This window comes from Molossus molossus, unplaced genomic scaffold, assembly GCF_014108415.1.
Source record: "Molossus molossus isolate mMolMol1 unplaced genomic scaffold, mMolMol1.p scaffold_m16_p_9, whole genome shotgun sequence".
NCBI classification, from domain to species: Eukaryota; Metazoa; Chordata; class Mammalia; order Chiroptera; family Molossidae; genus Molossus; species Molossus molossus.
The window spans coordinates 1316881-1344068 of NW_023425403.1; the positions used below are offsets into that span (position 1 = coordinate 1316881).

At 54.3% G+C, this 27188-nt stretch overlaps 1 protein-coding gene across 1 annotated transcript in view; it reads right to left on the reverse strand.

Annotated features, from left to right (window-relative positions):
* Positions 1–27188, reverse strand: part of CSMD1 (CUB and Sushi multiple domains 1) — a 1021666-nt gene that overhangs the window by 215026 nt on the left and 779452 nt on the right. Inside the window, exons 20-23 of the mRNA XM_036250552.1 lie at positions 25450–25665; positions 18557–18745; positions 13507–13676; positions 12466–12622 (exon numbers count right to left, since the gene is read on the reverse strand). Coding sequence (XP_036106445.1) covers positions 12466–12622; positions 13507–13676; positions 18557–18745; positions 25450–25665 — 732 coding nt within the window. The remainder of the gene's footprint in view (positions 1–12465; positions 12623–13506; positions 13677–18556; positions 18746–25449; positions 25666–27188) is intronic.

Here is a 27188-nt window from a genome sequence, read left to right on the forward strand (position 1 = left end):
ACCCCTTAAACTGCCACGGGGGGGTGGGGGTCCAGGGGGCGGCCCCGATCACACAGGGTCTGGGCTCAGGGGACAGTGGCCTCCTCTTCCCTGGCGGCTTTGGGTAACTTCAGACATGAGCTCGTGGCATCCGTGTGACCAGCAACCGGCATGTACGTCTCTGGAACGCTGGCGTGTCACCTGGCTCCGCCTTCTCCCTCCAGGGCGGGAACGGAAGCGGTCTCGTCCGTGTTACCACCTGACTCGTTTGCCTTTGGAAGCGGCAGGACGTGAGCTTCAGGTGCGACGCCGCCCAGGGTGACGGCACAGAGACCACCGCTGCCCGGCCCTCGGCCACTCGCCAGGAGGCCGCCGTCTCCACTGGCCACACTCAGAGGGAGTCGCCACGGGTGATCAGGGCAGGGTTCCCCTCTTTCACGTCATATTAAGAATCTGAGTGTCCAGAGCCAGTGGGACACCCAGTTGGAAATATACAGCCCTGGCCGGGTCCCCAGCTGGTTGGAGCACCGGCCAGATGCACCAGGTCGCGGGGTTGATCCCCGGTCGGGGCACACACAGGAAGCAACCATGATGCATCAGTAAGCAGAACAGCAGACCCCCCTTCCTTAAAACCAATCAATAAACATTGTAGAAAAACTGGAAATATAAATTAGACAGTCAAGGTAAAACATCTATAAACGAGAGGCAAGCATCTGCCCCGACGGCCTGTTCCCTTGTAAGCAGGTCCCGGGTAAACCCAGAACCCCCGGGAGCCGTGAGGGGCCCTGCGGAGGGGCCCCCGTGCCTCCTGGCTGTGTGCCAGGCCTGTGCGTCCGGAGGCCAGGCGGCGGTGGCCCTGGTCAGCGAGCGCCTGACCTCGGAGCACCAGGAATGTGCGGGCTGTCCGTGCATCGGATGGATAATTAGCTCATCGGATGGATAATTAGCCTCCAGAGGAGGGTGCAGAGTCGGGGACTGGAAGACCAGATGGGGTGCACATCCATGCACACAGCCAAGGCATCGGCCGGTGTGGGCGACGGCCTTACGGAGACAGGGCGGGGGACAGCATGGCCGTCTGCTGCTGTGGAGGCCGGGCCCGCAGGGGCCCAGAGGCCTGGACAAAGAGGTCGCGGGCTGGCTAGTCGGAGACCCCACTCTGACCTCGAGCCCTCGCTGCTGTTACTGAAGCTGTTACAGGGTTTCCTGGAGGCAGACTTCTGCCTGTGCTGGTAAGTGCGACGCGGACCCCGAGACGTCAGGCCACCTCGCCAGCGGCGGCGCTCAGCTGGGAGCCTCACAGGTCCTTAGCTCCCTGGGGCGCGGAGCACGGTCCTAGCGCTTCGGGCCAGGGCGCCACCGGAGTCCCGAGACCGGAATACGCTTCCGCCGGAGGTGCTTGGAGAACCACCCCTCTGCCCCCAAACTCACATCAAGAAACAAACAAGGTGTGTCTACCCAACTGTATTTGGGTTGAATTCTTCAGAGAAATAAATATCTGTTTCATTGCTTTTTCTGTTACTTAATCTTGCGAGTTTTCTTTTTTTTTTAACCACATCTCGTGCAGACAAGTCCAGGTGAGTGGCTGACGGCAGCAGCCCCTCCAGGCAGGCTGACCTCCTCCATTGTCCCCCCGAAGGTCGCTTGCCACCAAGTTGACTACTTTGTAAGAAGCCCTGTACCCCACTCCTCCGTGCTGAAACCTCCAGGCAACCCGTGTTCTGAGACACGTTTCCTTTCCTGTCAGAGGGGAGGTGCGGGGTTTGTCTGGAAGTCCGCCTCCCGTTCCCGGTGCCCGGAAGAAGGCTTTGCTCACTCACAGCCTCACACGACCCGATGATCCAGGCGCCGCGGGGGCGGGCCGGGGGCACGTGTTCCTGGAGAAAGCTGCAGGAACGCTGACCCCTTCTCCACAGGCCAGAGGAGGGTCCTGCACCAGCATTTCTCCACCCCCTGCACGCTCTCCACTCCTTCTCCACGAACCCTGGGATTGGCCAGCGAGCCGGGTATGGGCTGAGGAGAGATACATTGTGTCCTTGGAGCTCGTCTAGAATTCCGCCCTGACGACACGGAGTTCTGGGACGCGGTCCCGCATCCATGTCAGGAGGGGTTCTCCTGGGCTCAAAGTACCTCAAAGTACACTACCCAGGCAGATAGTCCTCTAAGGAAGTATTTCCCTTTTACCTTGAATGTCGGACGTCAGACGTGCAGTCTCAAGGCTGCACCCACGCCGCCCACGGCACCGGGCCTGGAGAAGGGCGGACTCAACCTGCCGGGTGCGAACCTGACCGAGGCTGCGGTTGCTGCGTGGCTCTGCTGAGCGATTCCAGTTCTTTCTGTCTCCGGTGACGTCACAGTCGCACACGCAGGGACGATGCTGTGGACGGACAGCACTCGGCCGTCGAACCGAGCGCGACCACGAGGCTGCTGGAATGACTTCTCCGTTTCTTTGGCAGTACTCGGCTTGAACATCGTTAAGAATTAAATCCTGTCTCTCTCCAAAGTCTAACGACATGTTAGTGTCATAAGAGACTTCCGGCGGACTCTCAAGGGTCTGGGCTCCTTGTCCACCAGAGAGAGCAGGTGTGTGGGAAAGGACCCGCTCCGGATGCAGCCCTGCTGGACCGCGGCCGCCCGACCACGGAGACCCCGTGCTCCGGCCCCTGCGCCAGCCCCTCGAGGGAAGGAGCGAGCATGCGCCCGGCCGCGTTGAGGACGAAATGCAGGGAAAGTGCTGGTCGTTTACGAGTCTCTGTCATCTCCTATCAGCAACGGACAAACACTGAACGTTTACAGAAACCTGTTCTCTCAGGAGGTGACCTAAGACTCACTCCTCTCTGGAGAAAGTACCTTGTTGGCAAACATCTTATCAGAGTGTAGGGAAGGTTGCCGTGTGCAAAACATAAGATAGAACATAACAGTGCTCTCAGCAAAAGAGAGAAAAGAAAGGAGCGCTTTATCAAACACTTAAATATTTTATTACCTGCCTTTATTTGTCGTCGTCTGTAAGAAATGCTGACAGAGAGCAGAGCAGGGCGCATGCCCAGGCTGTGGGCGCCATCCCCAGGGCGGGGCGTGCAGGGGGCGGCCAGTCTATGTTCTCTCATCAGTGTTTCTGTCTCTCTCCCTTCCTCTCTCTCTAACATCAATAAAGAAAAAAAATGTATTAAAAAAAAAACCCCAAAACGTTTGATTTATTTGTGTCTTTAAACACAACTCTCCTTATCCCAGAATGAAACAGTGGGCAAAGGGTATTTATACAAGTTTCATTTTTAAATTGTCGTTTATTAAATTTTACACACACACACACACACACACACACAGCTTTTTCAGCTACCACTGTTATTGGTCTCAAACTGATTTTCCTCAGCTATTTGTCATCGGACCCATTTCCTTTCCTGACACACTGTTTCTCCCTGCTGCTGCCCCTCGGTGACCCTGCGAGCCACCCCGACGACAGGGCGCCGGCTCCCCACGGGGGACGGTCAGCAGGACATGACAACGTGCAGAAGGACAGCGGTCAGAGTTCCCGAGAAAACATCAGAGATCTGTGAAAGAATGAAGGTCAGACGGCCAAAGGAACGGGCTACTTTTCTGGATCATCTTGGTTTTCACCAGCGGCGTCACGGAGAAGGCGCAAAGCCAGGCAATCAGAGCTACAAATCCCAGGAATCAGCCCCGACTGTTTTCTGAGCCCAGACGCGGTCTCGGGCTCCGGAGAAGCTCGGCGCTGGGGGCACGGGGACCTTCACGGAGCTGCCGTGCTCACGTCGCCGGTGTCCGCGCTAACGTCTTCGTGCGAGGGTTCAATCGCCACCTCCTCGCTGACACGAAGGTTACACACAGACGTGTTCTGGTTGAGAGTGTTTAGCACTGAGTGTTTGGGGGCTTGGCATCAGGCCAGGGTCGGGCACTCGGTGAGGGCACGCGAGTGGACGGCTGAGGACACGGGACTGAGCCCGTCGCGAACACGGCCAGCTGGTGAGCGTGGCCTGAAGAGCCCGGCGGCAGTGGTCACAGCGCACGCCCTGTGCCCCGCGGTTCGTGGGCGGCTCTGCGCATGCCGACTTAGGAGAGGGTGCACTTCTCTTGTCATTTGCTAAGACAGATTCTCTAGGTCTTGCCCAAAAATCAGTAAATAAGGAACGAAAGTCATTTTGGGCTCAATTCTTCTGCACCCTAAAATAACTGTTAAATTTCCTTTTCCCAGAAAGGTTGGCATCATTGGATCAAGAAACATATTAAGCTCAGGCATGTAAATGAACGTCACAGTGGATAAGAGGAGGAACGCTGACAGGGTCGGGGTTACCAGACAGGGCCCCCACTTTCCTTCTACCTCCAGGGCTGCTTCTTCAAGTAGACAGACTGCGGATCCATATGGAGATAGACAGATGACAGACAACAGATCATAAATAAATAGACAGATGAGAGGTGATAGATAGATGATAGTCTAGATAAATAAATGATAAGTAGATGATAGATGATAAATAGATGACAGATAAATGGATGGATAGATAGATGATAGATAGATGATAGATGGATAGATGGATAGATGATAGTCTAGATAAATAGATGATAAGTAGATGATAGATGATAAATAGATGATAGATAAATGGATGGATAGATGATAGATAGATAGATAATAGATGATAGATGATAGATGGATAGATAGATAGATGATAGATAGATAATGGATAGATGATAGATAGATGATAGATGGATAGATAGATAGAAAGATAGATAGATAATGACAGATAGATAGATAGATAGATAGATAAGATTAAAACTCTGGGAGAAAGGCAAAAATGCCCATATGGGACAAAGTCTAAGACCCGAGTGGGAGAAGTAAAAAGACTTACAAATGAAGGGCTGGGACACCCTGAGGATGACCTAGGGCCCTGAACGGGGGCTGGGAGGGGGAATACGCAGACACGGAGCGACACCCAGAACGTCTGCAAACACCTAGTGGGCTAAATCCGTCCCCGCATCCACTCCCCGCTGCTGTCCGTCCCGCTCCAGGGCGCAGGGGTTAAACGTGAAGGAGGCCTGCTTCCCTCCAGCCCCGTGCCGCAGAGATTTTTACTTAAAAAACGGGATTTATGAACACTTGGAGTTCTTCAGGAGCGCACTCTGTATAAACACGGCGGATTGCCAACAACTCCTGGATTTATTGCTGCTCTTATTATTCATACATTGTTGCTCCTATTGCTCCACAACGAATAAATACAAAGTAGCTGTCAAGCATACGCGCGCGCACCCCCTCGAGCAAAGCGGGGAGGTCATCAGTTCTAAGAAGTGACAGCCGCGCCCCACCCGGGGGGCGCATCCCAGCGTCAGGGAGGGGAGCGCGCTTCTCCTCCTCCGAACCTCATTCCCTCAGAGAACTCTGCGGTGTGACCGCCACCATGGCCTGTCTGTGAAGTGTGAGTGCCCCCCATCCTCACGCGTCCGCTGGCTCCCGAGACCCGGGGGACGCAGGCCACCTGAGCTGGGGTCTGCAGTGTGAGCCCTGCGGCGGGGCTGCTGTGAGGCGTGCCCACAGGGACCTCGCACACGCGATGTGGGCATCCATGCGTGTTCCATGTCACAGAAAGCTCTGCAGCAAAACCCAAATCAAAACACAGCCAACGACGTCCCCAGCAATACTGTGAACTCGCTCTCTCCCCAGATGGCACCGCGCTCTGGTCCCCAGCTCACCCCAGAGGCATCCACAACTCTACACACTGTGAGAGGACGTTCCAGTCCCTTCTGCCCCTGCTCCTTCGAATCCGCTCTCCACCATCCGCAAAGCCTCCGGGTCAAGTTCGGCCCAGGGGCTGAGGCTCTGAAATTCCTGGGACTCCCACCACGCACGTCCGATGCCTGGTGTGCAGTGTGTTTGATCTAACACGTGTTCCTGGGTGTGTCACTTGTCACTCGGTCTGAAAGCTCACCTCCCTGGGGACAGGGAGAGGGCAGTAAACACTGTTACTGAATTCCCTACGTCTAGCAGTTCAAATAGAAACAGTGGCATATATTCGTGTCAGTATGTTTCCTTGACTGATGTTAATTTGTAGATGTTGGTATGTGCCTTTTTGATCCAAGTAAACTCTGAAGCATCTAGTAATTTACAGTGTTACAAGTCAGCGTCCACTGCCTGCCACACATGCCACAGCTCAGTGCGCGGGCTTTGGGAGTCGGGGTGAGTGCCCATCTGTCCACTGTGAATGCTTTCTGCTATTTAAAGAAGCTGGAAGGTTTGGGAAAGAGCATCTGATCAGAATGTGCAGTGAGTGCAATTTTCTAATGGATTCGACACGATTATTTAACAAACCTAGAATGAAAGCTACACAGTCCCAATTCCTCCGTGAACCGATTTTCCAAAGAGGCAGTATCGGCAGGTCTCACTGAAGGTCAATGTGGATGGGCAACGGCGTGTTTACACAGTTAAGACGGACATTCCATGGACTCTTTTCCAATTAAATAATAATAATGATAATAATATCATTATTATATGAAATTCAATACAGAATTATCTAGGAATACCACATAGTGCTCTTTCGGTCCCAGTGAGCTTAGCTGGATGATGACAACCCACGACAGACATGTCCTGAACCCTGAACAAGGGACTGGATTCCAATTAGAAGCAAAACTATTGTCTTCACTTCTTGAATCATTTGTTTATTTATATTTCCTATTTGAAGCACTTTATCCCTTTAGGTCTTTTATATTTCAAAGTGTCACTCAAACAACTCAACATTCACAGTAACAAAGAGCAGTAAACACGCGCAAACACTTTCTTAGCATTTCTTCTGAGTGTTGTTTTGGAGGAGAGACCGTGATTCCCTGCCCCGAACGGGCCGTTTCAGGCGGATCCTACTTCACACTTAAGTACCCTTCGGCCTCCAGACAATCCCAGGAGAGACCACCATCCTCGGGCAGCTCTTTGCTTCTGGGGTTAACTCCCTCGGCCCCTCACAAACGGTCCACGGACCACAGGGCACAGCGCGCGGGCGCAGGGACCCGCCCGAAGCTGAAGGGAGGCGTCGGCTCCTGCCCTCTCGCTGTGGTCCCACTGAAGTCAGAACCCGTGGTCGTGGTGCCTGCGGTGGGTGGGCACCCACCCACCACCTACCCCCCTGCAGACGACCCTGACCATGACCCACCCCCCTGCAGACCACCCTGACCACCCCCCCCCGCAGACCACCCTGACCACCACCCAGCCCCCTGCAGACCCCCTGACCACCACCCAGCCCAGCCTCGGACGCCACCACGGAGGCCTCTCCCCTGCTGGACTGCTCGCCCTCTGCTGGAGGGAGAGGTCGGATGGACTGAACGTTTAGGCCCCCCCCACGTCCTCGCCACTTAGTCACAGAGCCCACAGCGGGAGCCTGGTGCCCCAGAACGGCCCTCAGGGCCCTGCTTCTTCGTGGCTCCCACACCCCAGTTCATCACGGGTCCTGAAAACCAAGAGCTTCTCTCTGTCCTTCCTGTTTCCCTTTCGCGCCGTCCTCAGTGCGTCAGGACTGGATCAGGAATGTCCGAGAGCAGACTCCATCTTCAGCCCCGTCCGCCACGCGTGGTCCTGTCGCAGCAAACCGACCCCTCACCAGCTGCCAGTGACGGCGAAACCCCGTCCCCCGAAAAGAAAGCCCTGCGGCTCCCCCACTACAAACCACCGTCTCCGGTGCCCCAGGTCACCAAACTGTCACCGAGTCTGGTCCTGAGCAGAGGACCAGCCCAGCTCCGAGTCCCGCAGACCCCTCGCCCGAGCCTCCTACGCGGCTGGCACCTGTAGGTGACAGGTGAGCGCTCTCGACATCATCGAAAGGAAAACGGGCACCCCTTCTGACACTAAAATATGCCCCGAGTTTCCCATTTTCACGGAGTTTCATGACTGTGTCCAACCCAACTGCTTATCACAGAAGCAGAACACGCTCGGTGAGCCCAGGGATGGAACCAGGTGACAGACCAGGAGGGCTCCCCCTCCCCGCTCGGGCACCATGAAGAGAACGCCTGGCAGGCAGAGGTCACCCTGGCACCTGAGGCTGAATGGCCTCAGGCACGGCCCCCGTCTCCCCCGAGTCCGCCCAGTGCACGCTGACCGCTCCCAGTGGCCTTACTGGTTTTTCATGTCCCTGAGTCTCGCTGTTTCCTGCTGGACTTCAACAGGTGGGCTCTCTTCTTATCAGTGTTTTCTGAAATGCTTACTTAGTAATTATTTCACAATAATTGAATATGTATTTTGCTGTTTACCTACGAGAGTACACATAAGGACATAATTTTCTCCCTGGCCAGTGTGGCCCAGTAGATCTGAGCGTCGTCCCAAGCACTGCAGGGCGGCAGGTTCGGTCCCTGGTCAGGACACATATGGGAGGCAACTGGTTGATGCTTTACTCTCACATGGATGCTTCTCTCTTTCTCCCTACTTCTCTCTTCCCCTCTCTCTAAAATCAATTATTTTAAAAAAAGAAGAATATGATTTTCTAGTGCCAACCATGAACTGTGCGTTGGGATTGGGAGCGGGGGGCTGGGTTTCTGGGTGGCCTTCCCAGAGCCGGCGGCACCTTCCCCTTTATGAAACGTCCGTCTTGTTTTACAAGAAACACAGCGCTCCTTCCGGGGACCTCCGGGCAGCCTGCCTCCCCGCTGTCCCCGAATTACCTGGGCGGCCTGTTCCCCTGTGATCTCCCCACCGAAACTCATTCTGTGCTGAAGAGCGTAACACACAGCCCGATGCTACCGGCGCTGCTTCCTCGCAGACGCAGAGGAAAATGCCGTTTTCAGAATCCTTACGGGCAGGCGTGAGCTTATAGAAATGGATGGCTGCGTCCTGCTACGGCGATAGAACAGGTCTCGGACCACGGGGCCGCACTGCACACGCTGTGGTCCTCACGCCGGGACTGAGGCCCCCTCTCCTCGGAATCCCGCGCTGTGCGCACCAGTCCTGGGCGGGCTCCACTTGCACCTACTAGACACGTCTTCGCACAGTGTCAGTGTGAAGCCTGTTGGAAATTTGCTCTTAGCTTTTTTTTCTCTCTTCATAGCTGAGAATTGCTATGTTGTACTTGGTAAGAATTCATGGGAGAATCGTTGTTTTGTTTTTAATTTTTTTTTTCTTTATTGGTTTGAGAGAGAGAGGAAGGGAGAGGGAGAGAGAGATAGAAACATGATGAGAGAGAACATAAACTGGCCCCCCACTGGGGATCGGGCCCACAACCTGGACATGAACCCTGCCCGGGAATCACCAGCGACCTCTTGGTGCAGGGTCGGCGCTCAGCCCCTGAGCCACACCGGCCCGGCAACCATGAGAATTTTTAAGACACACAATAGGACTATTTGGGGGCACTGGCCGCTCTGCCCTCAGATTGTCGAGGGAAAACGACAACAGCCGACGCAACAGCAGCCGGCAGCGTTACTGCTCTGTCTCGAACCCTAGATGCACAGATCAGGTAAGGGGGCTGCACCTTGTCCAGGTCGCAGAGTAATTTTGTGTCTGTTGGTTAATTCTCGGGACCCGAAATCTTTACGTGCATAGATTTTTTTTTTGAAAGCCACTTTGGAGCAAAAGGGCTGGGTAATTACTATTATTATCATTTTTTTTTTGGTAAATCAATCAAAATATATATTTTTTTGTCATGCTGGCAAAAAACAGAATACACTGTGTGTGCTGCAGAACTTCAGTGATTAGTTGGGGTGAAGAGGGATGGGCACGGCTGCTGTGGTTGGTTCAGATCCGCTGTCGATCACGCCACCTGAACCCCTCCGCCCTCTGCTGGCCGGAAACTGGTGAAGTGGCTAGGGACAGAGGGACAGATGGGGGCCATGCTGTAGCCACAGTAACAGCTGTGGAGCGAGGTGGGGGTTTCTGTCCAGGGTCCTGAAGCAGGTCACAGGGTGGGGCCGGGACTCTGCGTCAGGGCGTGAACGGAGCCCCATGCAGCCACCTGCAGACTGCCCCTTGGTGGGGACAATGTGACATCACCTTCCCATGGACAGTCGGTCACCTGCACCCACAGAGCCTACCATTCACGACACACGTCACACATGCTACACGCGTGATCAGTGATTCCTTGGAAGGCAGACCCGTCAGAGGGAGCAGCGACTGTCTCTGACGCCCTCAGGGAGCACGTCTCTAGGTGAACTGTGAAGGAGGGTTTGTCGATGCAATTAACTAAGCCTGTTAATCCAGGAAGCCTGTCTTGTCCCCAAACCCTCCCAAACCCCCCGCTTCCGGACAGTAACATTCCGGGAATGGTCCTGTGAAATTCTAGGAAGGGCAACCTGTTTCTCAGTAAACTCTGAATTCAATGTAGGATTTATTCCCAGAATCCTTTTTTTTGGGGGGGCGGGGGGGAAATATTTGCGGAAATATTTAGAAGACTTGGCGATGCCCTGTCGACGCGATGTCTCCTGCTGTCTGAAGAGCATCCTGTTCACTACGGTGGCCCCTGGCGCCCGGTCGCCCGCAGGTCTGCGGGGCCTCAGTTCGCCACAGAACGCGGCTGGCGCAACAATGACCCGATCTGAGCTTTTCACGTGACAGGTCGGACGTCTGTGCAAAGTGGACAGCGGAATAAAAAATGCGCAGCATTGTCCCCGGCCTCAGGGAGCTTACGGGTGATGCTCCTGTTGACATGGTGGGAGTCAGCCGGGAATGACCTGATAGAACGGACTCGTCTGTGATAAAAGCAGCGTTTGTCTCGGACGGGAGGCACAACGGGGCAGCTGAGCGAAGGCAGCAGGGAGCCGGGGAGCAAGCAGGTGAGCATGGAACCCCATCGGCCATGCTCAGCTCGAACGTCAGCAGAGTTCGCTCGGTCTCCTTCAGCGTCCATGTGCCTCTGAGAGTCTAAGACGAGGGTACGAGCTAGGAGGTGGGGTCGCACAGCCAAGTGACAAACGAGCCAATACACATATGGATGGTGACTCCAACTCGGAAGAAACCAGAGATCACGCAATCCACCCAGTGCGGTCTCGCGAGCCCCTTAGACTCTCCTCGGGGGTGAAGCTCTACCAAGTGGAACGCTAGTGAACAGTTACACGTTGATTTCATGCCAGTTGCTATTTTGGTTTGCGTACAATAGAACTAATAAGCTTCCGATTCACTGAGCCTTTTAAATAGTCATTGTTATGAAAGTGAAACATGGGTTGCTCTCATGGTATTTGTGGCTTTAATCTGATTTTCCCCCAAAGCCAAACACTTCTTCAACCGTAATTCCCCTCCTGAGTGGGCTTGGAGACCCTTTCTTTGCTGTCAAGGGCCTGGATTAGCTCTGCGTCAGGGGTAACTGTTACCCTGTTTATCTGTCCAACAGAGACATGTAACTCGATGATCATTAACGTATATTTATGCTTTAAACCCAAAATGTTCTGTTTTCTGTATCATGGTATTTGGCATCATAAAGGTTTTTAAACAGCAGACTGAAGAATTGGACTGCCTCGCAGAGTTAAAACATGTTTAGTTAATCGATTACCTAATTTTAGGGAGTTATTCACATTCACACCAAAAGCTCCTTTTGCTCTATTTGTTTGGGACTGGACATGTGGAGAGTGACAGGTATCATATCGCAAACTTGTCCTTTTCAAATCACAATGACTGCCCTGACCGGTTTGCTCAGTGGTTAGGGCGCCGCCCTTTGGACCAATGAGCCGCGGGTTTGATTCCGGCCAAGGGCATGTGCCTTGGTTGCGGTTCACCCCGGACCTGGTTGGGTCGTGCGGGAGGCGACCAGTCGATGTTTCTCTCACGTCACTGTCTCTCTCTCTCCCTCCCTCCTCCAGTGAGGATGAAAAAGACAAAACAAAAACCAAAGCGTGATCACTTCTCCTTCATTGTGACCCCCGTTTTCCTCATATTCACCTCAAGAAACCACTGTCCACACTGAGGTCCATTCCCAGGCAGCTGCTGAGAACCGAGCTGCAGGCTGAAGTCCTGTGCCGGCTCCACCCCGGGGTCCGGACACCTGGCCCGTCTGCGCTCTTCCCCGGCGGGACATGAGTGATGACAAGTGAGACCTGGCGGCCCAGGGTCGTGTGTGCGTGTGTGTGCACACGTGTGTGTGCTGGTATGGACATGGGATTATATATTACACACGTGTGTTAGGTATCCTATAGTACATAGAATGCGATGCATATAGAAACATGTAACAGAAAGGTGCTGGTGCGTGATAGCAGCTGTCAAAGCCTGTCACTGTCAGTCAATGGGACAGTTTCCATGTGGGTTTTCGTCAATGTCCACTCCATCAAGGTCAGCATCTTTAACCCCAGAAGGTCATGCTGTCTTAAGGTCATGCTCTCTTTTCATATTCATTCGTTCTATTATAAAAATATTTTCCTTGTAAACAGACACATTTCCAACTATTGCTTCCGGAAACGTCTCTGTGAGGACTGTCTGACCACTGCCCGGAGCACGGCAGGGAGCCAGGAACAACCCTCGGGGTGCGTCCTGTCCCTGCGCCACAGGCGTGTGCGGAGCAAAGGAACAAAGAGGCGGCGCCGGCTACTCACTGGTGTAGGTGAGCTGGAAGCCCTGGTCGGTGTCCGAGCCGTTGGAGGCGAACTCCAGCCACAGGTGGTTCGAGGTGCTGTTGAGGACCAGGCCCATCAGCTCGTTCCTCGTGAAGGTCCCCAGTGGGCGCGAGGAACTGTCCCGTCCGTCGTACACCTGGTGGGAATTCACAGCGACAGGTGAGGCCCTGTCACCCCACGGCGCTGTCAACTCAGCAGCTTTGAGGAGAAGTTCGAGTCCTCACAGGGGATTTTACACGAGACTTTAAAGGCTCAGTGTGCAGAAAGCGGACCAGGGGACAGGCTGGCCACACTGTCCCTTTGCTCCTTCACCGTGAATGCTAAAGACGGAAGATCTCACGAGGGCTCGGACCATGTTACGTGTGTTCACATGTGTTCACGCTGCCTGGGGCTCCCTGCTTCCCTGCACGCACCCCAGGTAGCACACGGCTGGTGGGGGGCACAGGTCAGGGAGCAGCTGACACCTGGCACCACGTGATGCGTGGAGCCTGTCTGGCCCTCTGCACGCCTGGTGTCCTTGGCTTCACGGAGACCGTGTCCCATCCCCACGGGCTTCTCCCCGGGAGCCCTGCTTCGCGGGGACAGTGGCTCAGCTCGTTTCCACGACCACAGCGACGTCCCTGTGGCTCTGAGGCTGAGGCCACATGTGCAACGGGGCTGGTTTGGGGCCGGCAGGCTGCCACAGGCACTGTGCGCTCGCAGGTGCTGGAGACACACACTCGCCCACCTCTCAGCCCTCCCAACAGCCCGGGAAGCAGGCGCCATCGCGCGTGCTCACACGTCTGGGACCTAAGGCTCAGAAGTGCTCAATCTGTGCCCCAGGACAGGTAACGGGTGACGTTAGACCCAGGACCTAAGGCGGCCCGAAGTCCGCTCCACTCGGCCCGCTGGAGACACAGACTGGAAACGGGTAAGTACGAGAATATAGCACTTTCCGTGCACATCTCCGCCCAGCTGTGCGTGGGGGCAGCTGCCGCGGTCCCTGGGGGCAGGGATGTCACAGGAGAGCAGCCCGCTCACCTTCAGCGTGTCCCCCTCGAGGAGCTGGAAGCTGAGGGCCCGGAGGCGGATCCCCTTGCCCGTCTCTGTCTCCACCTTGTAGATGCACTCGTGGTTGTTGTCGTAGTTGGAGGGGAAGTGGGGCGACAGCAACGTCCCTTCATTTCCTCGCACGCTGGCCCCACATTCGGCTAAAACAAACAGGACGTGGAAGAGGAGAGAGGGTTCAGACCGGAGTCACCGATTTCAATAGACCAGCATTTTGCACCCACGGCCCCTCGCCTCTCTCAATGTGTCTGTCCCAGCACACTGCTTTTATAGATGCGTGGCTTTCTTTTGCTGTTTCAGCACCTGGGCAGGAGAGATACCCATTTCCAAGGTTCTCTGATTCCTCCTAACAGGGTGTCCCTGAGGCGCGGAGGCAGCCTGTCCTCCCACGGAGAGTTCCGGAACAGCCCCGGCGCCTGCCGCCTCGCGGGGCATGTCCCCTGTCCTGGCCGCTCCTGCCCCACGTCCCCACCTCTCGTCCTTGGTGCACTTTCCCTATGTTTCTGCCTGTGGCATCCCCTGAGCTCTCCTGCAATGCATCTGGGGATGGAAGTTGGTCCCCTGCCCTTGTCCTGACGAAGGGAGAGTCCAAATTCCAACAGAACCACCTTCCATCAAGGCAAACGTGGCCACCGCTCTCGGCTATCCGACCCCCTGGAGAAGGCCTCTGAACCCTCATGGGCTTTGTTGCCCACGAGGGGGGGCATGTTAGGTTAGAACTCCCGCAGCTCCAAGATTCTGAGCGCAAACTGATCCCACAAAGGTAAAGCGGCTAGATGTGTGCATGTGGGCGCACCTGTGCAGGTGTGTGCGTCCTTGGGCACGTGCGTATGTTCTTATGGGGGACAAGACAGCTCCGTGGAATTCTCATCACACAGCACATTGGCCACGCTACGTGCCAAGCACAGTGATTTCCAAAGACCACCAGGCGCTGCCGAATGGTGATCACGTTGGGACTGAACATCTGGGAAATGCACACGTGCAATGGGGGGGGGGGGCGCTGATTAATTTTAGAGCAGGTCGTGTGGGGGGTCCTGTGAGGGGTGATGTGACTGGCATCCTCTGCATGCTGGCTTTTGTCATGTGGCTTCTCTGACAATTAAAATCGGCGTCCCCAGGAGCTGTGACTCCCCCCGCGGCTGGAGGGAACGGGCTGGAGAGGGACGACCAGCCCTTGGATTTGTGCACCGGCACCTCGCAATGTCCTCATGTGCAAGGGCTGGGCCAGAGTCCAGGAAGAAAGGACGTGAGCTCCTGCCCCTCACCTCTCCTGACACGAGACACACAGGCAGCCTTCCTCACGGAACGGGGGCAGGGGTTGACCAGGAACCTCTGGAAATTGGTTACCCCAAAAAAGGCAAAGGGATTTTATAACAACTGTTCAAAACTATGGCTCTAGCCCTGGACAGTTTGGCTCAGCATTTAGAGCATTTGGAGGATGGAAGGGTCTCGTGTTAAGTTCCTGGTCAAGGGCACGTACTTAGGTTGCAGGCTTGAGCCCTGGCCCTGGTCCAGGTCCCGTGGGAGGCAACCAATCAATGTGTCTCTCTCACATCAATGTTCTTTTCCTCCCTCCCTTCCTCCCTCCCTTCCATTCTCTCTAAGAATCAATGGGGACAATCCTCAGGTGAGGATTAACAACAACAAAATTAAGGCAATAGCTGTATTATATGTATAAACGTGCACAATCATAACAACACTCTTTAGAAAACACTGATGGGAGGAACAGCAGGGCTCTGGAGCCCGAGCTCACGTCTGGGCACCTGCCCTCAGCCCAGGGCTCGGGCCCTTGGACAGAGACTGTCCCTCCCCCATCGGCCGTCAGATGATGCTCAGACAATCTGAGATTGAAGAAATGTGGCTTCGTAGCTTCAACTCAACATGCTTGGGGAAGATCTTCTTGGGAAATGGTAATGATTCATGGGCCTGGTTAAATACTAAAGAGTATTTAAAAGGATTAAATGCTATTTTTACCCTTTTCTCTCCTGAAGAAGGAGGGCGTCTTTAACTCAGAAGCCAAAACAAAGGAAAGACATTGAAATGGCAGAGCAGAGTACCCCCTTGACTGTGGTGCGGAGGGAACACAGGGTCTGACCCATCAAGTACCGGACATAAAGGGGAAGGAAGGAGAAACTCACTGAGTCCTGACAACCAGAATATGGAACCTAGTCCCAAACAGTAGGACTTTTTATTTAAAATTGAATTTGACAGTGATCAATAAAGAAAACCATTCAAAAATCAAATTTAGGTCCTCTTTTTCAATACTTTTAAAGTTTGAAAGAAAATGTCTTGCCATTGAAGGTATAAAAGGCACTGATAGAATAGCCAGCAGACTGTTCTTAGTATGAGGGAATTGCCAATGGCCGTGTGGCTGAGCTGCGTGGCTGTGCATGTGGCTGTGCTGCATGGCTGTGCACGTGGCCTTGCTCTGTGGCTGTGTATGTGGCTGTGCTGTGTGGCTGTGTATGTGGTTGTGCTGCATGTGGCTGTGCACATGGCTATGCACGGGGCTGTTCTGTGTGGCTGCATTGCGTGGCTGTGCATGTGGCTGTGCATGTGGCTGTGCTGTGTGGCTGTGCATGTGTCTGTGCACATGGCTATGCACGGGGCTGTTCTGCGTGGCTGCATTGCGTGGCTGTGCATGTGGCTGTGCATGTGGCTGTGCTGTGTGGCTGTGCATGTGTCTGTGCACATGGCTATGCATGGGGCTGTTCTGCGTGGCTGCATTGCGTGGCTGTGCTCTGGTTTTCATTATCGGACCACCTCCCATCCCCTGAGCACTGTACATCAGACATCCACAGTGAAACACAAGCCATGTTGTGTACAATCCTCCTCCAGTGGCAAGAGGTGAAGGAGTTCTGAGGGTCCAGCCCCCTCTGGTCACCATCTGCCCATCAGGAGGAGACTGGTCTTCTTTCTTGACCAAACAGGGTCAAGTGGATGGAGGAGCGTTGGGACACATAGGGGCAATTGACTGAATACAGTGGCCAGGCCACACATCCTAAACCCAAATGTGGGAGCGCTCTGCCACTCTGGGGTAACCATGGCGGTCCTGTGAGGAGCCCCAGTGTGTCTTTAGGGGGCACTCCCGAGAAAAGTGCTGCCAGGGAGAACCTCTGAGTGGTCTCACCGGAGCTGGCCGGAGGTGATAGCAGCTGATACATGTAATAGCTCAGAGCACAGTCTGTCCCGAGTTCGGGCTCAATAATGTTAACTGTTATTTCAACCCCAGCTACTTCTCATTTTATGTTTCGGCAACAGTATAACAACCCAAATTACCAGAATAAGAGTGTAAAGGTAATAAATCTGGATGAAATAGAATAACGGCCGATGGGATACTGTACTCAGTAGACTGCTCGAGGCTGAACCTGCAGAATGACACTCAGACTTAATTGAGTGGAGAGTTTCCTTCAGATCTTAGCTGCGTGTTTAGTAACTTCCAACCTGGGGCGCATGGATCCCAGGGTTCAGGGAGCTCCTAGGGTCATCTCTAAAGTGTTGCATATTTTTCCCCTGCGGAAGTTTTCAAAATGTTCGTACAATTCTCAAGTGAAAATGAAAACCACAAAAAGAAAAAGGTAAGAAGCACTATTTTGGAGAACACCAGATACCAGAAACGTGCAGATGTGCCCAGGCGAGTGAGAAAGGTCGTTCCATCCGTGTTCACCTGTTAAAGTTGCTCTATGACGAAGTCCTGAGAATCTGTCCTTCATTGAAACAGAAAGACTGTGCTACCTTTGAATCACAGGATATCCCTAAATAACGCTAACAGTTAAGGAGATTCCTGGTCATAGAAAAAAAAATCTGGTTTCACTAAGCTAACAATTTACTATTTGGAGGATTAAGAACTCTTATTTTCCAAAGTGCCCAGCAGCCTCTGGCTATCCACTGGTGAGCCTGGCATAGAAGGCACTGGGATGCCCTCGGGCTCAGAGGTCCCACAGGGAGAATCACAGCTCATCTCCCGACCACCGGCAAAATGCATCAGGCAGCTTCCTGCGAACTTGGTGAACAGATGGAGCAGCCTCCCTGCAGGGCAGCGAGGCTGAGTGGCAGGTGGGCAACGTTGTCTCTGGGGCTGAGGCCCAGACCCTCTAGATGTGCAGCCAAAATGCCCTATTTTAGCCCTGCAGCCCCCCTGATTTCATGTTGCTCCTTATAGGTGCCCAGTTCTCAGAGTAATAGTGATACAACCCCAATGGATCCCACCACGGGATCCTACCCTGATCATATCACTGATCTCACCACTGGATCCCAGCCTGATCCTACTACTGGGTCCCACCACTGATCCCATCACTGGATCCCATCCTGATCCCAACCCTGGATCCCACCACTGGATCCCACCCTGATCCCAACCCTGGATCCCACCACTGGATCCCACCCTGATCCCAACCCTGGATCCCACCACTGGATCCCACCCTGATCCCAACCCTGGATCCCACCACTGGATCCTACCCTGATCCTACCACTGGTCCCATCCTGATTACATCACACCCTGATCACACACCTGATCCCACCCTGATCATGCCCCGTTGGCACAGTGCCTCATTTCTAAGCCCCGGAAAGAGTTCCCATCAGTCTCTGGAAGCGCCTCCCGATGCCCCGCGAGAACACACTGGTGAAGCTAGCTCAGCATCCCGATTTCTGCCCTTCCCACTTTGCAGGGACGAGCCAGAGTCGGCAGCCTGGCCTGGAGACACCGAGAAACTGCAGCTTTTCCATCGCTGCCACCCCTGCCCCAGCAGAGAGCCCTGCTTTAACTCGAGGAGCTGCCGAAGGCTCTGTTACGACAGCGGTTCCCGCTGCCAGCGCCCCTGTTCCCCTCTATAAATGTGACTGACACTGAGTCTCACTCCTCGGCCGTGACCTTCAGAGCCGAGAGGCGCGGAGCCTCCAGGTGAGACCCCGCAGCAGGAGGCCCCACAGCCCAGTGGTCCCTGGCCCGCGCCCGCCCGCGCCCGCCTCCCGGTGCGCCGGGCCCTGCTCCCCCGGATGAATGAAATGAAAGCGTGTGACCACCTACCCACACACCTTGGCAGAGGGGCACTCCACACACGGCGGCCCCCACCCAGGCACGTAAGCTTGGTGGCACCTTCTAAGCGATACCCCGGGAAGCAGGAGAAGGTCAGCGTGTCCCCGACTCCGAACTGAAAACCGATTCTTCGGCTGAAGGCAGGGACGCCCGGGTCCTCACAGGGCTCCAGGTCGTACTCTGAGACAGGGCGGCAGAGAGCAGGCTTGTGAGCATTCGGGTGACACTCAGAACTTCTCCAGCAAGACAAAGAAATGCTGTTATTAAACGTGAATCAATACATCACATTCTTTATTTTTTTATAAGTTTTTTTTTTTCTTTATTGATTTTAGAGAGAGAGGAAGGGAGAAGGAGAGGGAGATAGAAACATCGATGAGAGAGAACATCAGTTGGCCGCCTCCTGCACGCCCCCCACTGGGGATCAGGCCCACAACCTGGGCACGTGCCCTGTCTGGGGATTGAACCGGCGACCTCTTGGTGCAGGGTCGGTGCTCAACCACTGAGCCACACCAGCTGGACAGAACATCGCATTCTTTTCCAAACCACGTTGTAACTGGTAAGTGAATCATATCATATTCCTTCAAACTATCAGCTCCCCCAACAAATGCACACATTTTGGTGGTTTTAAAATAGACATAAGATAAAATAAAGTGACCATTTCCAAGTTGTCGCTTTAACAGTATAAAATTATTCTACTACTTCCAATCGCTAGCATCAGTCCCTGTCCTCCTCTCAAAGCACCGCTGGTGACCGAGACGTGGGCACAAGGTCCCAGTGGACGCCACGGCGGCGGCGCTTGGGCGAGCGCCACAGCCACGTGCCCCCAGCCTAGCGGTGGAGCCGCGGACGTGGCCCCGCCTGTTTCCGGTCCCCGCGCCAGGTGCCGGTGAACGTGACGGAAGCCACTCTCCCGGCGGCCGGAAGCGGTGGAGCGCCGAGGACGGAAGGGCCTTCAGTGCAGGAGAAGGAAACAGCTCGGCGAACGGCTGCCCCTGGGGACCGAGCATCCCAAACGTCGGAACCACCCAGAGCTGCGGTTCCGGGCTGGCCTTGTCCTCGGAGCCCACGGACCCAGCGTCCGCGATCGGGGTCGGGCACCAGCCACCCTGACGGTCCTGGCTCTGGCCCACGCAGTCCGAGTTTCCGTGGGTGGAGAGCTCAGAGATGGGGGAGTGGGAGGGTGTGCTGACCTCCTGCCTGTCCCCCGCGGGGACTGCCCAGCCTGAGTCACACCGTGCCACCCAGTGGGTCCCAGAGAGTGACTTTCACCCTCTTCATCTCAGGACACGAACTCACCCCCGAACTCTGCAGCCCACCAGAGCATCTGTGTTTTGCCTCTCCGACAACCAATAGGCACGGTGTTTATTTATTCGCACCAGCGGGCCGCGGGGCAGCACGCGGTGGGGAATCCAGAACTGGAGGGTGAGTGTAGTTACGAGGAGTAGGCGAAGCCACAGTAATATTCCTGAACGAACGGCATCGGCGCTGCGTCTGGTCCACCCCATCCTCGTCAAGTTCTCGGGACGCTAACGTCCTCCTCCGTGCGCACGTTCAGTCCAACCCACCCTCCGCTTAATGTTTTCCGGTCCAATTCTTTTCTCCGTCCCTCCTCCGCTCCTCGGTCCCCGGGGTCTCGACCCCACAGCAAGCGGGACCCGTGCCCCCGTTCCCCTCACCTCGCACGCCGCTCCACAGTGGAGGTACCTGCCTCCTACCTCCCCTGGCCTGCCTTCCACTTGGCTGAAACATCGACTCTGGGTCCCTGACATATTCACTTGGATCTGGCCGCCTGGAAACATACTCATTAATTTGCCACGTTATTAGCATGGCCCAGGAAGAAAGGAAAATAGGCAATGTCATGAATTCAACTCAGCGAAGATTTCTTGAAGTATCATACCAACACCTAACGGCAGACTCTCTAAGAAATACCAAAATAAAGGTGTCACTGGTCAGACGACATTCTCTTCCTTAGGGTCGGCCCTAGGCTCTCAAGGCAAACCACACCTTTTCATTTCTTTAAAAATAACTGAAAACTCTGACTGAAAAGATGATAATGTTTTCCCTTCATTGATTTTAGAGAGAGAGGAAGGGAGAAGATATCGATGATAGAGAAGCCTCCTGCACGCCCCCCAGTGGGGATTGGGCCCACAACCTGGGCAAGTGTCCTGACTGAGAATCTAACCTGCGACCTCTTGGTGCAGGGGTTCACGCTAACCACTGAGTCCACCGGCCGGATAAAAGATAACAATTTGATATGATTCTATCTTAAGCCTCCTGCAGGATATAGACAAACCCCGCCCCCTCGTGCTCCTTGGCTGCGTGATCTCACCTGGCCGTCTGAAGACGCCTGCTGGCTGGGAAGCTGCCCCTCCCGGGACACTGGGCACACAGACCCGCGCTCTCCGCGCCGGGCGGGCGTTCTCGACTGTGAACGGTCCCCACTCGGTGCGTCCACACAACAGAAGAAAAATCCGTTGCCCTCAGGATCCCATGTTCTCTCCAACTTCAGGATTTTGTCTTTAGAATTTACCTCTTTACCCAATACACAGGGATAAACTTCATCTATATCGGCAACCTTTGATGCTTTTGATTCTCTAATGTGACCCTCTTTCCATGAATTCGAGACACTTGACAACATTCGAGACACTTGACTCTTGGATATGCACCGAAATTTCCCCAAACAGAAGTGTCTCTTTTCCTCCCAAAGCTGCCTCATTGCAGTGTCTGCGTGTAAACAGTGTCCTCGCTCACACGGGCAGGACCCGGACCCTCTCTGCTCACTCCACACTCCATCCTGGAAGGTCCGGTCCTCCCTACGCCAGCGCCGTGTCCTGGCCCAGACACCCGTCACCTCCTGGGGTGCCGGACAACAGCTCCCGAGTTCCTCGTTCTAGGCCTGTGTGGACTAGAATGAGCTTTGAAAGAGGTCAGCGCACGTGCAGCACTGATGGACCCTTCCAGTGTCTTCGCACGACGCTCAGGATGGACACCCAGGGTCCTCACACAATCTCAGTGCCGAGGCTCCGCGCAGTGACTGTAATAACCTGCTCCTAGCACCTCGTCCTGACTCAATAAACAAAAGGCCAACCAGGAAGCTCTCAGAGGCAGACTGAGGAAGGACCAGCCGGCCTGCACTCCTCTAAGTGAATGCGTCCTCTAAGCGAATGTGTTAGTTCTTAGAACTTAGATAATAGGATGAACAGCAGGAGAGACGTGTGCTGACCCAGTTCACCCAGTTCCCTTTCGTCTCAGCTCCCTCCCACCTCCCTTCCCTCCTGCGTATCGCTAACTGCCTCCGCGTCTGTGCACGCAGCTTGCTTGCTCTGCTGAGCTCTTGAGTGACCCCTGCCCTCTATAAGCAGCCCTCCCCCTGAGCTCGGGGCTGCAGTTCTCCTCTGGGTAGGTTGGCTGCAGTCCTTGCACAGGTAATAAAGCTCCTAATATTCAAAATTACTTTGTGTCTGAGTGAGGCTGATTCTCCTGGGTTACAACAGTGACCTTCTCCCCCCTCCACTTGACCCCCCACACCCCACACGGCTTGGCTCTCTCATTTCTTTGCAAGCAACTGCCATGTGGTCAGGGAGACCTACCCTCAAACAGTACTTCTGGGCGTCTCCTCTCTTCGCCCATGACCCGTGTAATGTCCCTGACAGAGTTAGAAGTACCAGCTCCCCCAGGGTGCGCTGTCCGCCTCCACAGAACCCCCAGCATCATGTGGGTGCTTAGGAAACATGCGTTAATGTAAATAAACAAGGAAGGAAGGAGTCTGCTACACTGTTTCAAAGGCACTGACAGGACGTGAAGGAATCTTCGGGGTAGAGCGGAGCAGACAAATACAAGGTACTGACTGGACAAGACATCGATTCGGTATAAAAACAGTGCTGTGGGGGCGTAGAAGGAGGGACCCCTGCTCAGCAAAGAGGAGAAATGACATGTGCAGAGGACAGTGTCTGGCCTGGAGGGAAGGAATTTTGCCCAAAGAATAAAGAAAAGGCCTTTTAATGACCAGCGAGTCACAAACGTGAAGGCGCTAAGTTGTCCAAATTCTCGTCTTTTGAAGAGAATGCCGGTGCAAGGATGAGAATTCACTGGACGCTGGCATTCGGGAAGGGGAGCCAGAGCAGAAGGGGAGGAGGCCGGGGGTCCAGGGTGCAGGGCCCACAGTGGGGAGCGGCCTCGGGGACAGCGGCCACCGTGCGCGGCTGCCCGGAACACCCAGCGTGGACCGCGCCCGCGGTGTGCACAGCAGCGACTGTGGGGCCTGCCACACTCGGGAGATGCTGATTAGTGTCGCCTTCTCGAGAGGCCCAAGTGCGCTGGACCGAGAGAACAGCCGGGCACGAAAGCTACTCATTCTCTACAAACGTCAGAAAAGTCCCGGGAGGGTCCATGCTCCGTTTGCATCATGAAGGTGCCTCGTATCTGAACACAAACTTATCGACGGCCTCCTACGGGCTCCTGGCCATTGTCCGCGGGCCGTTTCGAGGAAAAATCTGTGTCGATGGAATTATTCCTTTTGCATCTCTGAAGAGCAGGTTCACTTTCAAACTGGCCCTGCAGGGAAGGTGTTTTTAAGACGCCCCTCTGAGCTGGTGTGGGACACAGCACGGAGGGAGCTGAAGGCGTGTGCAGACGTCACAGGCCGTGTTCCAGGGTCCTGTGCAGACATCACGTGTTGTGTCCCGGGGTCGTGTGCAGATGTCACAGGCCATGTTCCAGGGTCATGTGCAGACTTCACAGGCTGTGTTCCAGGGTTGTGTGCAGACATCAAGGGCCGTGTTATAGGGTCGTGTGCAGATGTCACACGTTGTGTTCTGGGGTCGTGTGCAGACGACATGGTCCATGTTCCAGGGTCGTGTGTAAACGTCAAGGGCCTTGTTCCAGGGCCGTGTGCAGACGTCACGGGCCGTGTTACAGTGTCATGTTTAAATGGACTCTCCACATGTTCAAACACTGTTACCTCGTTCATTTCAACATAGGCCCTGAAGAGTGTGTTCACTCCACTGTTTGCTGGCTTGTTTGTGCAGGGATGGAGGACGCAGACAGCCCGGGGGTGACATTCGACTGGCGGGATGTCGAGGCTGATGGCCCGCACGGAGCTGGGCACAGCCGCGGGGAGACCGGGGGGCGGGAATGCAGGGCTCTGCAGAAGGTCCACAGAGAAGCTGCACGTGCACCGGACGCTCTTCCCCCACAGTCTTCTGTTTGGCTCGTGTCGCATCGCAATGAAAACAGGGCAGAAGAGGTGGCATTGTCTCAGCTGAGACCCACCGAGGACAGCGGAGAGGGGGCGGGGTGTGGGTATCAGTCTCAGGAAGATTTAAGCCTTCCACATACGCGGTGGCCGGTTGTATCTTTACCACTGATGATGGCAAATTGCTAAGAAACCAAGCGGCCTGAGCCCGTCCTCGGAGCTCCACTAATGCAGCGAAATTGCAGACAGAGAAAAATCAGCAAAGTCAGATTGACGCAGATGGGAATCGGGCATGATCACAGGGAGCAAAGCACCGGAGAGCACCTTCAATTCCGCAAGAAATCTCTCTCGTTAAGACGGTATTTCAACGCGTCAGTTCTACCTCAACAAGGCTGAAAAGAGACAGTTTGCCATTTTGCATGTTGTTAATGATCAAGCGGTATTTAGTAAGTGCTAATTAATCAGTGCCCTCTGTGTAAGGTAAAGAATATGAGCTGTCTGTCGGTAATGAAAAGTGGGACTAGCAGCCCGGCTGGTGTGGCTCAGTAGCTGAGCGTTGACCCTGCACCAAGAGGTCCCAGTTCGATTCCCGGTCAGGGCACATGCCCAGGTTGTGGGCCCATCCCCAGTGGGGGGGCAAGAAGCAGCCAACTGATGTTCTCTCTCATCATGTTTCTCTCTCTCTCCCTCTCCCTTCCTCTCTCTCTAAAATAGATACAGAAGAATTTTGAAAAAGAAACTGTGGAGCACAGCAGACCTCCCGCCAAGAGCTTTGGTACTGGAACAGGAGACAGGTAGATACTCAGATATTGTACGAAGAGTCAGGTACATGTATCCGAAGTGGATAAGACATTTATGGGAGCTGAAGGGGATAAGAAACCTCCTGTGATTATGGGGGAACCACCAAGTAAAAACGACATCAGACTTGGGTTACGGAGACGAAGTTGAAAACACTTTCTTTTCCGAGCATCACACACAGGCGCAGTGGGCACTGTCGGCGGCGCCGGTCAGTAGCCCCAGGGCGGTGCTGCCTTGTCTGCCAGCCGGGGACTCGGAGGGGTGGCCGGGCCATTCTGCGCTCACGGAACACGGATGCTTTCGGTGATGGAGTTGATCCCCGACAGCTTTGATCAGTTACGTGTCTATAATTTTTTTTATCTGTAAAAAATCTTAATACCATTCATAGAACCATTCAAATCAAACAATTTAACCCATACAGCGAATGCCCATCACAGACGTTATCTGGGTGTCGCAGCTGAAAAGTAAGAGGTCGCTTAGTTTTGGGATACCGTTTGGTCACTGTGTGGTTGCATGAAAGTGGCCCAAACAGACATCCTGGATCGTGTGTGTTCGAAATGCTTGCACCCTCAAGGGGAAAGGTGAGAACTGACCTCCAGCAGGGGGAGGATCCATAATAATCGGAGCTCAGCGGTCCTGAATACGCCGCCCACGAGGACGGTGTCCGCCGCGATTCCGGGAAAAGCGAGGACAAGGAGCGAGAAGGGCTTTTCAGGGAAAGACTGTGACACCAGCGATGTCCACCGAGAAGCTGCGGCATTTTGTTGTGGCCACGCAGGTCGGAGGAGGGCCAGCCTGCTCCCCCAGCATGCCGCCCACTCATCTGTAACCTCGCACACCACCGCACAGCGCACGGCACTGCGAGTCCCCCACGGCACCCGGGCCGGCGTACCTGAGAACGTGATGTTGAAGCCCTCGTAGGAGATGGAGAAGTCGGATATGAACCGGAGCTGGGCCGTGAAGCTCCCAAACAAGCCGGCCTTGACCGTGTGCGGCAGCACAGACCCCGTGAGCCTGGCCACGGGCTCGGAGAAGCCCCCGTCCTCCGCCACCAGCAGGTAGTCGTGCGAGCTCTCCAGGTGGAAGGTGTGGAACGTCATCTGCACTCCTGGGGGGCAGGGCGAGAGGTCAGTGAGGCACGGGCGGGGAGCAGTGCTGAAGAGCGGTCCCCGCTGGCCTTGAGACGCCCGCCCCGAATCCAAATGCAATCTTAGTGGCAAACCTACCCGCGGAGTTTGGAAAAGAAAATGCAGACAATGGGGGAAGGAGAGGGTCTTTAGAAAGAAAGAAGCAGAGTGAATAGCAAAAATGAATAAATGTTTAAATGCATAAATAGAAATGTGAATGTAGGTGAGATATAGATACAGATATAGATTTAGAAGTAGATGTAGACATCGATCAACAATGACAGGCATAGACACAGATAGAGATATAGATGACAGAGATATAGATGATATAGATATAGAGATAGATATAGACACAGGTATAGATATAGATATAGACATAGACATAGACATAGACAGACAGCTATATAAATACAGATGTAGACGTAAAGATATAGACACAGATCTGGACACAGATGTCGCTGTGGGTGAAGAGGTGGCTGCAGATGCAGACGTAGAAGCAAGGCAGATGCAGACAGACATCTGGATGCAGACAGACATCTGGATGCAGACAGACATCTGGATGCAGACTGATGCTCAGCTCAGCAGGTGCTGCAGGGCCGTGTGCAGAAACGCTCACTGGGCCGTCAGCAGAGCCTCTGCAATGAGGGGCCAGAGAACTTTTCCATTTATCTTAGACCAACGTCCTTCGGAAAACCTTAGCCTGGACGTCCAGCTCATAAACGCACACACCTGAGGACAGAGCGTGACTCAGCACGTGTAACATGAACACACACACCCGAGGACAGAGCGTGACTCAGCACGTGTAACATGAACACACACACCACCGTGTAACATGAACACACACACCGAGGACAGAGCGTGATCAGCCCGGTGACATGAACACACACCACCCGAGGACAGAGCGTGACTCAGCACGTGTGACATGAACACACCACCCCGAGGACAGAGCGTGACTCAGCACGTGTAACATGAACACACACACCCGAGGACAGAGCGTGACTCAGCACGTGTGACATGAACGCACACACCCGAGGACAGAGCGTGACTCAGCACGTGTAACATGAACACACACACCCGAGGACAGAGCGTGACTCAGCACGTGTAACATGAACGCACACACCCGAGGACAGAGCGTGACTCAGCACATGTATCAAAACGTGTCAATTAAACATCAGTTAGACTCAAATCTACGTGGAAAGACATCTACATATGTGTGTGGTCAGATCTCCAAGTCACTGTTAAAAATGACTTCAGACAACCTGAAACAAACCAAACCAAACCATACAGATTCCTAAATAAAATGTTCACAAACCACACGTCGTGCACAAAATGGAAATGGTCCCAGCGCCACCGTGCGTGTCTATGAGGTGAGGAAAACGTGAACGGCCCCGTGAGCCGTCACTGGACTCTGTGACGGTGACGTATTCTGGGCAGTGACATGCTGTAGCTCAGAACACAGGGTCCATAAGGTGCCCTAGAGCCCGTGAAAACTAGACGTTCCGTC